Source organism: Strongylocentrotus purpuratus, unplaced genomic scaffold, assembly GCF_000002235.5.
Source record: "Strongylocentrotus purpuratus isolate Spur 01 unplaced genomic scaffold, Spur_5.0 spur5_scaffold_5, whole genome shotgun sequence".
Lineage (NCBI taxonomy): Eukaryota > Metazoa > Echinodermata > Echinoidea > Camarodonta > Strongylocentrotidae > Strongylocentrotus > Strongylocentrotus purpuratus.
In genome coordinates, this window is record NW_022145611.1 from 17,139,968 (window position 1) to 17,154,437 (window position 14,470).

At 37.2% G+C, this 14,470-nt stretch overlaps 1 protein-coding gene across 1 annotated transcript in view; it reads right to left on the minus strand.

Moving 5' to 3' along the window:
* LOC587367 (vesicle transport through interaction with t-SNAREs homolog 1B) overlaps positions 1-14,470 on the minus strand; it is a 36,748-nt gene that overhangs the window by 1,069 nt on the left and 21,209 nt on the right. Inside the window, exons 5-6 of the mRNA XM_030998309.1 lie at positions 2,670-2,843; positions 1,036-1,097 (exon numbers count right to left, since the gene is read on the minus strand). Of these exons, the coding sequence (XP_030854169.1) occupies positions 1,036-1,097; positions 2,670-2,843 (236 nt within the window). The remainder of the gene's footprint in view (positions 1-1,035; positions 1,098-2,669; positions 2,844-14,470) is intronic.

The following is a 14,470-nucleotide window of genomic DNA, read 5'->3' on the forward strand; positions in this document are numbered from 1 at the left end:
AAATGATTAAGCGTACTACACTTGGGTCACCATCATATCTGAATGAGGCTTAATTGACAACGAGAGTATAATCCCCTTTAAAGATATCTGTTCTGGTCATGCGATTGCATTGTGAAAGAAACAGTGTGGAATCAACCAGAAAAGGTTTATCATCTAGCATATATACATGTAAGTATTGGTGTGTACTGCAAGGTTCTGGAATCATCAAAATGATAAGAAATTTGGCCCAGTCTTGGTACATGCCATATTTAGAATATTAAGGCTTCAAGAGCCATGCTTTTCTGGGAACATTTTTAATCTGCTGTTCTTCCACAATTGCATGATAACAATGACAACGCTCGCAAACTATTTTTCACCTCTTCCCAGAACTCGACCTAATCTTTAATGTTAATTAGTAAGGCTATCAACCTAATACAATGATCAGGAATACTATCATCGATATATGGGAGAAGACATCTTTAACTTGCCAAAATACATGTTATAAACATTCCAGTAATCTATTACCATTCAGAGCCAAAAGGGCATTAAAAGAAACCTCACCCCAAAGAGTGTACAAAAGATGCCTTTTAGCGAGACATGAGCGCAGCAATTTTCTTGATGATGTGACGTACCAGGCGTATCATGCTCCAAGCTCTGGTTGAAAATACTTTTCAATTCAATAGCAAAATCTTTACTTTTCATGAGGGAAAATCAGCTGAGAAGATATATAACGGAAGAACAATTATAACTCATTTATCTAAAGATAATCAAATGTAGCAGTCAACAAATCTATTTCTTTCATGAGAAACCTTCATCCAAAAAGACGATCAAATTATTTATGTAATTTGCATTTTGAGAATTGTAGTACAACAGATAATAGCAGGTGAATGAACTACTTCATTACCCCCATACACATCAGAAGGAAGCATCCATAAATGTGAATATTTACTTGATAAACGACTTTGCATACATGTAGTACGTCACTTTATCAAGAAAATGCTGAAAGCCCGTTTCATGATGAGAAAATAAGTTTTACCTACAGATTATAATGCTTACCTTCTTGCCATACTGTTAAGTATTCTTTTACTTCTGCTTAGATTATCATCTATATCTTCTACCTACAATATAAACAAAGAAAAAAAAAATTAGAGCATTTAATAATCTACAATCAAACTTCCATTTGCTCATCGTTTTTGCAAAAAAATGAAATTTTTTCTTTTAGTTTATAAGGTTTCAATACGTGTCCTTCCCAGTCATAAGGTTGATCAAACCCCATTTGTTCCTTAGAGGGGCGTTTAGGCAAATTAGAGAAAAAGTGGAAAATCATCACTTTTTGGCCAAAATGGCGTTTTTGCGAAAAGATTAACAAATTTCCTTTGTGTTTATTTGGTTTCAATGAATGTCTTTTCGAGTCCTGGGCCCCATTTCACCAAACTTTTCAAAAGTGACAAAGGACAATTTTTCTTGAAAGCTAGTGAAATCCTAGCTTCTGATTGGTTATAAGCAGGTTTGTCACTGATCTTTGTCATTTGTCATTGATTTTTTTAAAAAATTTTTTATTTGATTTATTAGTTTCTGCATCTTTTTTACATAACATGGCTTGATACAATATTTCAAGTGTATATAATTTTATACAGATAATAAACAATATTAAACAAATATATTGTATTTAAACAAATATATTGAATGCACAATTAACATACATTAGATGCAGGAGGGCTACAGAAATAAGCAAAGTAGCTTGACGTGCCGGCAGCCCTCAACTTAGATACAAAAATACAAATAAAAATGAAAAAGAGTGACTTGCAGAGAAGAAAAGGAAAGGGCAGAGAAGGAGCGTTGGTAATAATACCATAAATCTCATACATCTGCTGATTGAATGCAGGTTCATTCATGAATGGAAAAACGATGCTAGGTCATGGACGATTACACAGCATTGTTGAATATACAGTCAATGTACACACGAACATGAATACAGTAGAATTACACACGACATGATCAATAACATAGTTTTAACTGCCTTCTTAAAAGAATACAATGTCCTAAGGTTTCTTATTACAATGGGCAGAGAGTTCCAGATGTCTGGGCCGGCGTGTCTAATGGATTTGAGAGCCAGTGCGGTTTTTGGATTTCTTAAATGGAATTTTTCAGTTTGTCTTGTGGGGTAAGAGTGGATGGTTTTATTCAAATTAAACAGTGGGGGAAAGTATGAAGGTAGTAGACCATTTTGTAAGCGAAACATGAAAAGTGTTATTTGTAGAAAATTTATATCATCAGCTTTTAGAGTTTTTAGTTTTGAAAACAAGGAATTGGTGTGGTCACGATAGGAAGAATCAGTACATATACGCATGGCTTTCTTTTGTAACAGTAAAATGGCAAAAAGGCTTTGTAAAATGGGTCCCTGGTTAAGATTACATTGCTTATTTGCCCATGCCCCAGTGTGAAAAGCATACAAGAGCTAATAATTTTACTCTTTCGATGTGAAGAAATGTTCTGAAATTTGATGGGCGAGCTGAATGGTAACCCTCTGATGAGCAGTGCCCCTCCCGCTTTATTAGCAAAACCCCAATGATTTTATTGTTCAAGTGTGACCATTTCTATTTCATTGTTAGAGTCAAACTATAAATACATATATAATTTATTGTTATTGTCAACGAGGAGATCTGACTAGCCCCATACGATGTGCTTACCCGCTCTCTTGTCCTAATAAGTTGTTCCTTCTGCCCGTCGAGTTCATCCAGGATACCAACCCCTATCTCATCCGTCTCCGCTGCTATCCTCTGCGTTCTGTCAAGGCTCTGGCTAGTTCGGTTAAGACTCTCTATTCCTCCGATCACACGATTCTTCTGGGTGTCTTGGTGTGCCTGCAACAGAGAAAAATGGAAATTACCTAGCATCAAACAAAACGCCACATTCTGAAGAAATTTTGGAAAAATTTTGCTCTGTTTTAATCACAACACAGTAGACATATTTACTAACATAGACAAATGTATGGATGTTACTTTCCCTGGGGACCTGTTATTAATGAATGATCTACAATACTTGAAATCCAGTCTGCATATATTATTTGTTGCTATGTCAGGAAGGCCTCAGACAAGTTTTCAGGTTTTCAAGAACGACCTTTGTTTAAAAAAGTATGCATAAAATTTGAATATGTTAGTAAACTAGTCTATTTGTCAGGTGCCTTAAAGAGGTTTCTTTTGGCCGATTTTGGTAAGAAATTTTCAATTTGAAATCTATTCATTTGAGAAAAATTACAATTTCTAGCGCTGACTTCATCTTACTTCTAGCTAATTCCTGTGTAATGATTAGTTCAAAACCCATCTCTCTGAAATTTATGACTTCAGATACATATGTTAAACTTCTTCCAAGCAGCCAGTATGTTTTCCTATGGTCTATGAATACTTCATGCTGTAAATATTATGTTTGTACCTTGATAAAGTGGTAATGATTAAAAACACCTCCAGACAATAATAACAGACTTACTAGTAGCTGTATTGCATGAATGAGTACCTAGTACCTAAAACTCATTACAACACAGGTATTTTTAACTAAAAACATTTTCTTTTTCACACAAGTGACATCAACTCATCAAGCCATTCCCATACATTTTCTACATCATTCCCTATAAGTCTTCTTTAAAGGGATTTTGTAGCTTTGCAAAACTTGAGTAAATCGGACTGAATGGTGTAAAATCCATTTGCTATGAATATAATTAATAACTTGTGAAAGTGTCAGAAAAATTGAAATTCATTTACTATCTTAAAAAAGTGAAAATAAATGATGTTCTTGAAGCGAATTTTTAACCGAAGAAGCCAGAGATCGATGTTTGAAATAGTATTTAGTCTAGCGTCCTCATGCGTTCGTCATGGAACATTTGTGATTTGTGTGCTTAGTAGAAGTCGAACGATATGCGATACGACTACAAAAATATCGTATACGATACACATCCGAAAATTCTGCTTGCGATCGACGACTCGACGACGTGTCGTCTGCTATTGAGAAACGAAGAGACAGAGTAGATACGTAAACGTTCGTACTCTTCGACAATAATGTTGGTGAGATGCTAATTTTCAACCTTCGCAGATCTAAAGTTACTGTTCGAGATGATTGTGTAGCTGTATGGCGTAGCCTGGAAGACTGAAATAGGTAATTTTTTGTCAATATCTGCAGACTAAATAGAATCTAGAATCACAATAAGTAGGGTCTGCTGCTTGCATGATATCGCGAGCGTTGTAGGCGCCTATAGTAGGAGACCAGCCTGTAGGTCCCGTGACCAATCTCGGGGAACAAAGGTTTGAAAGTGTTTTTGTGTTCCCTGATGAATACCGAACAATTTTGACTTGGGCTGCCCCCTTGAAAATCCCAGGCATTTTCGTGAGGGGTCAACAAAGGTCATACAGGGTTGAAATTCAAATATACTCCAATCGTGTCGATATGCATATCGAATTACTCGTCTGGTCATGAGGATTCAAAAAATGTATAGTTTGCTATACCTCCGACCTTAAATGAGGGCGCTATGGTCAAAAACGTTGAAAGGTCAACACACTTTTGACTGGTGGTCAAATTCACCAACACAGTGAACCTTGTCAAATTTCACATCAAATTACTCGTCTGATCATGAAGATTCCAAAAATGTATAGTTTGTTATACCTCCGACCTTAAATGAGGGCGCTATGGTCAAAAAGGTCAATGCACTTTAGACTGGTGGTCAAATTCACCAACACAGTTAACATTGTCTGATTCTAATGATTTTAGTGTCATATAATATGTTTTCTGACACGGCAAATTCAACTATACAACTTTCAAAAGTAAAAGTACTTACCTTGACCATGTACATTCAAAATGGCTGCTGTTTCGGTGACAAACATATATAACTTCTTATCCATGGGTTTGAGGGAAATTTCAAGGTTATGGCAACCACTTTTGGTTTTAAAAGTTGCTTAGTTGAATTTGTTATGTCAGAAAACATATTATTAGACACTAAAATCATTAGAATCGGACGTTGTTAACTGTGTTGGTGAATTTGACCACCAGTCTAAAGTGCATTGACCTTTTTGACCATAGCGCCCTCATTTAAGGTCAGAGGTATAACAAACTATACATTTTTGGAATCTTCATGATCAGACGAGTAATTTGATGTGAAATTTGACAAGGTTCACTGTGTTGGTGAATTTGACCACCAGTCAAAAGTGTGTTGACCTTTCAACGTTTTTGACCATAGCGCCCTCATTTAAGGTCGGAGGTATAGCAAACTATACATTTTTTGAATCCTCATAACCAGACGAGTAGTTTGATATGCATATCGACACGATTGGAATATATTTGAATTTCTACCCTGTATGACCTTTGTTGACCCCTCACGAAAATGCCTGGGATTTTCAAGGGGGCAGCCCAAGTCAAAATTGTTCGGTATTCATCAGGGAACACAAAAACACTTTCAAACCTTTGTTCCCCGAGATTGGTCACGGGACCTACAGGCTGGTCTCCTACTACTACAGCGATAGCGCTAGCGCTAGCATAGCCGCCTGGTTACAAACCGAGTTAGTCATACAAAATATTAGCTGGCCGGGGCTTTGATTCTATGAAAGCCTCCCGAAAATTATGTTGTCGCTAACCAGCTTCTTCCATCTCCTATTAATATTATACGAATAGAATGTTTCTCTCCCATTTAGTTTCCTTTAATTTGAAGGGAAAGTATGAAATTAAATAAAAATCGTTTGAACTCGCTGCTGTGTCTTTCATTACATAGACATAGTAATTAGTACGGTGCTGTCATCGTACTATAGGCTACATAGACGTATCCTATAGTTATACCGCATACCAGCGCAGCGGCAGTGACCAGTGCAGTGCAGTATACGCAGGCTGGCTCGCGCCGGCGTATTCCCCGCTCAGTGTTGATGAATTTCGGACAAAAAAGGTTCCACCGATTTATATTTAGTTTTCAATTTTCCTCACGGTTTTAATTTGTTAACTATATGTCAGTGAACTTGTGTTTCTGACAGTTTTGTCAAATGATGCAAAGGGATGTTATTCTGAGCTGAGCACACTTTTATTTTTAACTCTAAAATAAATTAAATAATACTAGATTTAGAGCCTAGACTAGAGAGGCTAGAGCTAGAGGTCTAGGCCTAGGCCATTTTTCGTAATGTAACCAAAATTAATGCATAAGTCTTTGTGAAGTGCCTCAATACAATTTATTTCATTCACCCGGTAACTAAGAATAATAGTATTTCAATAGATCTAGACATAATTCAAACTGCATACATTAGTTGTTGCCAGGTTGGACAAACATTATGGCTTGACCTAGCAACACTTGGTATATGCAGTTTGCATTCTGACTATTATTCTTATCAGGTGAATGAAATAATTGGTATTGAGGCACTTCACAAAGACTTGTGCATTAAATTTGGTTACATTACGAAAATGGTCTATTGCTATAGTCTAGACCCTAGACCTAGTATTATTGTGAGGAATAGAGGTCGAGATCTAGTACTAGTATTATTATTATGTAATCGTTTACTCTTTCTCTGTATTTTACTACTCCCATGCCCAGAGTTTTACCCAAAAAGATATTTAATGTTATAATATAGACCAGTATAGACATACATGTAGTTGAAATAAAACTTTAAATAGTGTCTAAGGGCTATTTGATTCGTCTGATGCAAGGTACAGTAAGTGCAAAATTGTTTTGCTATATTTTACTTTGCTATAAACTATGTGATTTTTTAAAAAAATCCCACAATAAAAACAAGTATCAAATATATTTCTAAAGCAAAACATGTGGTATCATTAAGTTTTATTTTAACATTTTTGTTGACTAACAATTATACTCGTAATATGGTTCAAAAGCTTCTAAACCTAGTTCAGTAATTTTTGGGGTTGTTCTCTGCGTTTGCGGGCTTTGCGGCATGCTTATTGAACGTTATAGGAAATACTCAATTACACACCAGAACGTGATTCTATTTGCGAAACGGGATAAGAGTGAAATTAACAAAATTTCTTATAAATAACTTCAAAAATTGGTATGTCTTAGCATTTGGAGGGAGTCTCATGCCACCTCGCTCATTCTCCTGCCGTCCCACCAGCTCATAGCTGGAGAGTGGAGACTCTTGCCCTTCCTCCTGCTCTGCCGCAAACAATGTACAATCTTCTGGTTTATGAAAAAAGCCTCCTGCCAAACGTGTATAATGAAAATCTTTTGCATACGATACGGTACGCCTGTACGCTGGTTCGTCTGAAGATAAAAAATCCCTCCAAGCAGTTCCCCAAAGTTGTTAGTCCTGTGTACATCATATGATTGGTACATGTATATGACCTAGCTGTTTGAAATGTTTAAGATCTAAAGGCATTGTTTTGGGGTATGATCCCAATAGTTACTACAAATAAAATATATCATGTTTTTTTTATTTATTTTTTATTATGTGGGCCTGCAAAAGGGAGTTTGATCTGTGCTATCTCAGGTATAAAGAGATTATAGTACAATCACTAGTAATCATCTGCAGTAGCTAAACGATACTGGTTGCCGTTTTATCCTTGATGCGTTTTACAGTTTGACTGCTTGTGTTGTATTGCTTACAGATACATGATGTTGTTTATTTGACGATGGAGTCTTTTCAGCGATGCAAGACACATGGAAGTGTAGGTAAATATGCTCTTTTTCAATGTCACCTAACCATGTTCATTTGTACTTGTCTGGACCCAAAAAGAAACATTCAGAGAATTATTACTTTGAGAAATTCTGTTACTTTTTCAAGAGCTATTGGGTAGGGAAAAGGGCGTGGGGGAATTTGAAATAAAAGTAAAATAAATTTGCCTGTCAGTATTACCTGTTTAGGTTCACTGCAGTATAATTGTTTTCATGTTGATAAAGAGTACATAAATGGTCCACATAAAACATAAATAAATTCATTTTCTGGCACTTCAGCTTTGGAACAAACCCCCCCCCCCCCCCCCACATAAAAAGCTGATAATACAATTTTGTGTCTTTCTTCATCTTCTTTTGCTACATATTATGATACTGTCTTTTCATTTTTATTTCGACATTTAATTCAGGTTTTTATCTGTTTCCTTTATTGCAGCACTGAAAAACTCTTATTGAAGTTTACTGGAATTTACTGCAACTAGGGTCGTTCATTGTTACGCTGCATGTTTTAGAGCTAAAATTAATTAATTTTTAATTAGATGTTTCTTGGATTTATTTCATTGTAGTACTGATTGATGATGATAATGGTGATGTTATGATATACCTCCCACATTCTTATGAATACTTATACTATCTTGCTAAGTTTGTCTTTGGAACCATTCATCATGTTTAATTATTGTGTTTTCCATCAATTCTTTAGAAATTAAATATCATGTTCAATATTCATAGTGAGGCTTTGGGATGTTGATACAGTGAAACATTGTTGTGTAGAGCACTAAAAGTCCTTACAAACTGTCAGCAAGGTAATTTTGGTCAGTCTTAATTTTTGGTAATCTACTGTATTTTGCAGAGATAAATCAAGTCCTAAGGAGTTGTAACAAGGTATCACTGTCATATATTTAATTGCCTTGAATATATTACCTTTGGCATGATTATTTATTTAAGATTATGTGAACCTCACTACAATTACACATTTATTGATGAGAGCTTTTGTGAAATCAAGTTGCCATTTGTTATTTAGAAATTAGTTTTATTTTTTTAAATATTATTATTATTATTATTGTTATTATTATTTATTTGTTTATTTTTTTATTTATTTATTTATTTATTTTTTTTGGGGGGGGGGGAGAATCTTGACTGTTTTCGTCCACGTATGTTTCAAAGATTAACTTGCTCACTTCACCGACCTTATAGATATTTTTTTTGTTGGCATTTATCATGATTAGAAATCTACAGGCAAATTGGGTCGCAAGAATTGTTTTGTTCACTGCAGCATATTCTTACAATCTTTGGTATAGGGCACACATTGATGCCTAATGTGACCCCCTTCCCCCTTGTTTACCAGTGTACAAATATGAAAGTAGCCCTCTGTTTAATTTGTTTATTTAGTTTGTGAACATGTTACTTCAACTGCCTCTTTACAGTATTCAAGGGCAGATATGAATGAAGAAGATACATGTTCATGTATTTTAGGGCAAGGGCAGAGCTCAAATTACATCTACATATTTTTGTTGTTGAAAACTAGTCTAATTTTAAATACTTGTAGAATGTAAGAGTGCTTAATATGTCAGGAGTAATTAGTCTTTTTAATTATGTCTTATCTGAATTTAGTTGCAGGCTTCTTGTAAAGAAATATACTGCAAGTATATCTTCCTGCCAAAAACAAGACGGACATTGGATTATTAATACTAGTAATGTATGTTTGTACATTTTACCTGGCTATTTAGTACAAATTAATTCCTGTAGTTTTATTCATAATGGGCAAATATCATGGCCTTTGTTTTTGTTTTTCTATTTCTTGATCAGTTTCACTCAGACGCACTTATTGTTTGCGAATATAACCTTATTCAGGAAACACTGGTCTTGTCCGTGCATCATTCCCCCCCCCTATTTTTTTAATTGGTGGTCGAAAAGGAAAGAGAGAGCGAAAGAAATAGAGGAGAGAGAGAGGGTAGGTGTACTGAGATGGAGGGACCAAGCTATTTGTGTGTGCGAGAGAGAGTGAGGGGGGGGGGGGTGAGGAAATCGAGCCTATTGGGAAAGAGGTGGGGTGAAAAAAAATGAGGGAGGAGAGAGAAGAAGAGCTTTGGGTACTCGAACCAGTGGAGGAGGAATGAGTCGAAGGGAGAGGAAAGAGAGAGAGAGGAAGCCAGGAGAGTATGCAGAAACAAATCAAGAGATTGGAAGAAATGGAAAGAGTGTGCAGGGGGAAAAGGATGAAAAGTCAACTCGCTGAGAGGATTCACAAACCCCATAAGAGTTGAGATATTCCATTCATTTGTTTAGGTGTATTGCAGTTTTGTCTACTACCAGTACGTCTGCTATCGAGATGGACTATTAATCATTTTGACTAATTATCGTTTGGTCTGATCTCCAATAATTCTAATACCCATTTCGTTTGATGCCCTTTTGTCCACTATCCATTATGTTCTAATAAACAAATAGTAATAATAATAATCGTCAAATGATTATGAGACCTTGTGGATTATATACTAAATGAACAGACCAAATAGGTATCTAATAGAAGATTAGACCATATTGAAATTAGACCAAAATGATAAGTAGATGGGATGATTATTAGACCATGTAGATAGTAGACGGGCAGGGTGTAGACCAAACGGCAATCCCGCGTTCTTTTTATCGTGACCCAACAACTTATGAAAGTGCAGAGAGAGAGAGAGAGGCCAAGAAAAGGGAGGGGAGGGGGGGGGGGGAGGTGGGCATCAGTTTGTTAGCCTGGAGAATGCGCCGAACTGATTTTGGGTTGTGTTTTTTTTTTTTGGAGTGTGTGTGTAAGTGTCCTTGGAGGTAGAGCTGTTGTGCGAATAGCGGGTGTGTGTCCGTACTGTGGGTTTGTGTACGGGTTTGGTTGAGTTCATGTAGATTGGAATTTTTCATTTACCGCTGAAACAGTCACTTTGCCTCATATATAGCTCCCCTTCTTTCTCTCTCTCTCCCTCTCTGTCCAATTTTCGATCAGATCTGCCGTTTGAGGTGGTAGGCATCAGGCCAGTTGTAGGGGCTCAATATATCCGAACCCTTGCCCATATTACCTGATACCATACAGCTACATGTATTACGTTGTTGGAAATAATATATGCCTCTACAAACCCTTATTTCTATTGTATTTGTAGCTGGTAGTATGTAATGTAAAAGCATGAAAAATATTTATATATTTTTTTTGAGTCACATATCACATCACCACATATACGCTATCATTATTACAGGGCAATCTTTCCTTCTTATATATATCTATATCTTTATTATACATTTTCCTTCCATTTTGTCACATATTAAACATCAGCCATGCAGGGGCCAATAAAAAGGAAAGTTTAACCATGACCTTCCTGTTTATTTGGGCGCCCTCGTGTATGCTTAGAGATTACGTAACGGCTCGGATAGATGAGATAGAATTCTTTTTTCTTCGCACTATTCACGTCTAGAAAATTCGCAGTAAAGCAACGGAGTCCCCCATAAAGTTCATTAGATCGGCATAAAAATAGATAATATTCATCAAACGTGGGTCGTATATCCTGCTGATTAGAATCTGATTCTCACATCTAAAACGAAAGTGGAAAACGATGGCTTCAAGTTCCGATAGTGAAGATGGTTTTCAGCGGTACTACGAGTACGAGGGCACGTGGGAGGTGCCGTCTCCAGATGCCCCAGAAGACACCCCAGATGACACCCCAGAAGACACAGGAGTATTGTCGGTAAGCACAATATAGTGTATTTGATCTGACTTCTATGTACTGCAAATACTTTGTTTTGTGTGTGTGTGTGGGGGGGTGGGGGACTCAATATACATTCATGAAAACTAATAAATGAATGAAAAGGATGTAATTGTAATAGAAAAAAGAGGTAAACAAAATAAAATCAAGTAAAAGATGTAGAGAGCGTACAAGTGCAAGAGAGAGAGATATCGGACTCGGAGAAAATTTAAAAAAGTAATATAGTCGAATCACGATCATCTCTGTCATTAGGAATCTGAGACTGTACTTTATGCCTACTTTGCGATTCACTTGCTGATGATCGAGGAGCTGGGGGTTGAAATGAAATAACATATGACGGGAATAGGACCTCGACCATTTATTATCTTCTCTAATGAGTGCCCTTCTTAGAATGGAAAAGTACACTTTGAAGAACTTTGGATGGGGGCAATTCCGAGATGAAAAGGGATCATTTATAAGAAAGGGGAATTTGCACTTGTAATAAAGGAAGAGGGGCATTTTATTAGAAAGAAAAGGGAGCACGTTTGGGAGGTACTTGAAACGGGTGTGCTCTTCCCCCTGCAAGCCCGCATTTGGCAAGGGGGATTGTTTACATTCATTGCAATCTTTTGCTTACAATTAATTCGTTTACATGAACCTTTGCCTGCCGTCGATGTGCACGTTTGGGCACGGCGAAAATAGAGGTCCTAAGAAGTGAATCAATGAATTCCAAATTAATTGTGTAAAACTGGTTAGAGTACATACGTCTTTGAATTAAAAAAATAAAAGTAGCAAATTTAATGGTTATTTCCCCGGAGTTACTGAAATGTAGAAACAAATTTGAGATGAAAGTAAGCTCTACTTGGATATATATAATTATATGCGATGCATATTTGGAAATCGAGTATGGTACCTTACAGAGATCTATAGAGCCCCCCCCCCCCCCCCCCCATCTCCGTGATCGGAGGGATACCATGCGTGTTACCAAAATGTCCGGTAAAGGGGTACTTTTCACGCACCGAAGTCCGGCTCGTAGTACACAAAAGCACGTTTTAGACACCGGACTTAGGGGGTGTTTTCAAAGGAGGGAACATGCATTTATAAGCGTTCCCTAAATAACACTGAGTGGGGGGGGGGGGGGGGGTTCTAGAGCCTCTTTGTTTCATGAAAACTATTTTATTCTATTTTAGTTTATATCTGGACTAGATGGGCTGTTAGGGTAGGAAGAAAAAAAGAAGAGATTACAATAACAGGATCGTAAAGACTGTTTTTGTCCTCGCTCATAATTTAAAAAAAAGAAGAGATTGTGCTAACCGTTAGAAGAAATCAAGGAAGATCTCCAGGCAGGTGACACAAACTACAGGGTCTATATCTTCAAGATCGATATCCTCTTATTTTCAGTTACAAATTAAAAAGATATGCAATAACTGGGCCAACCATTACTGTTACATTTCATTCAAGATGCATATAATCGTGTACAATAAAGGTTTAAAAAATTAGAGGCAAGCTAAAACCATAGTTTTTAATAAATCAAAATCAAATAAAAAACAAATATGTCCGGGTTTTCATCCAGGGAGGGGGTTGCAACCCCCTACGGATCGCACTGCATTCATGAACGAAATTAGGAAAAAGAGAATACTATAAAATGTAGAGTTCCCTGACTGATTTGTACGTGTGGCCAATGAAAATATGTCATATTATGTTCTTGCATTACATGTGTTATTTTTTCTCTCTGTAGATGTGGTGAAATGCATAATGCAACCCTACATTGTTGTCGTCTCAGGTTGTATTAAAATCGCAGGGTAAGGGTAAGGGGTGTCCTTAATCCAGTGGTGGATTCAGGGGGGTGGGGCCGAAAAAAAGTTAGTGTTCGCTACAACCCCCCCCCCCCCCCCCCCGCATATTCTTTTTTTTTTATATAATTATTTTTTCCCTTCCCTGCCGCCGGCTGGGTCCGCCCCTGCCTCAATCCACCTCTCTCTAAATCAGCATGCCAAGGAAGGCCTGCTCTTTTCCTGGGAAGAAAACTATCGCCTTTAGGGAACACATTGCAATCCCCCCCCCCCCCCCCGCCCTCCATGTTATTGGGGGGGGGGGGTATTCCAACAATTCTATCATTATCGGCTGTTCAATTAATATAGCGACTATTTTTCACTTTCTTTCCATAAACAGGTTGAAGAAACTGGACATGGAGATAATGAGGAGGGACATGGAGATAATGAGGAGTCACCTGACGAGGTGCAGATGGTATGATGCATGTGTTCAACCTTCATATTAATTGGATTTGTATTTGAAGGGGAACTGGGCCTTGGTTGTATTCGTGTACTATTTTCCAGGGGGCGGGGGACATGAAACAACACAAAACAACAAGATCAACATCATCTGTAAAGCATGCTACTAAATTGACGCGCTCTTTATAAATCTGGGTCGCCATGATTGTATACTCTAGAAAGACCTTACATATCAGGCGGGGGCAAGGGGTACATGTATAGCCCCCGAGTACAGGGAGAGATGATTTTACTGTGCCTTAAAAATTTGCACATGACGTTGTATACTGTGTGAATTATTTGTTAGCATGGCATCTCTTTTTGATCAACAGGTCGAAGAAGATATCCCAGGACCGTCTGGTCTACAACCACCAAGAACAAAGAAGAGAAGACGAAAGGTTGGAGATACAGGAGGAGAGGCGAAGAAACAAAAACTAGGAAAAGGAAAAGGAAAAGGAAAAGCAAAAGCAAAAGCAAAAGCAAAAGCAAAGGGAAAAGCAAAAGCAAAAGCAAAGACTGGAGGAAAAGTCAAGAAAGTCAAGAAAGTCAAGAAAGTCAAGAAAGTCAAGAAAGTCAAGAAATTCACCAAAGGAGGATTCCTAGGCTGCAACGTTCCAGCGCATGTGGCAGAGAGGAGAGAGGAAAGACGAGCTGAGCTGCGGGTATGATTTTCTTTTAAAATGTTTACATTAGATTTTTTTTCTTTTGAATGGAAGGCAGGGGGTAGAGTCGAAATTTGTTATGTGTGCCATAAATTTATTTCCCCCAACCTATTGAAAAATAATAAGGGGGGGGGGATAACTTTAGGCTCTTAATTTTTTCTAAATACATGAACCCGAAATACTCACAAAAATGACATCTACACCCAG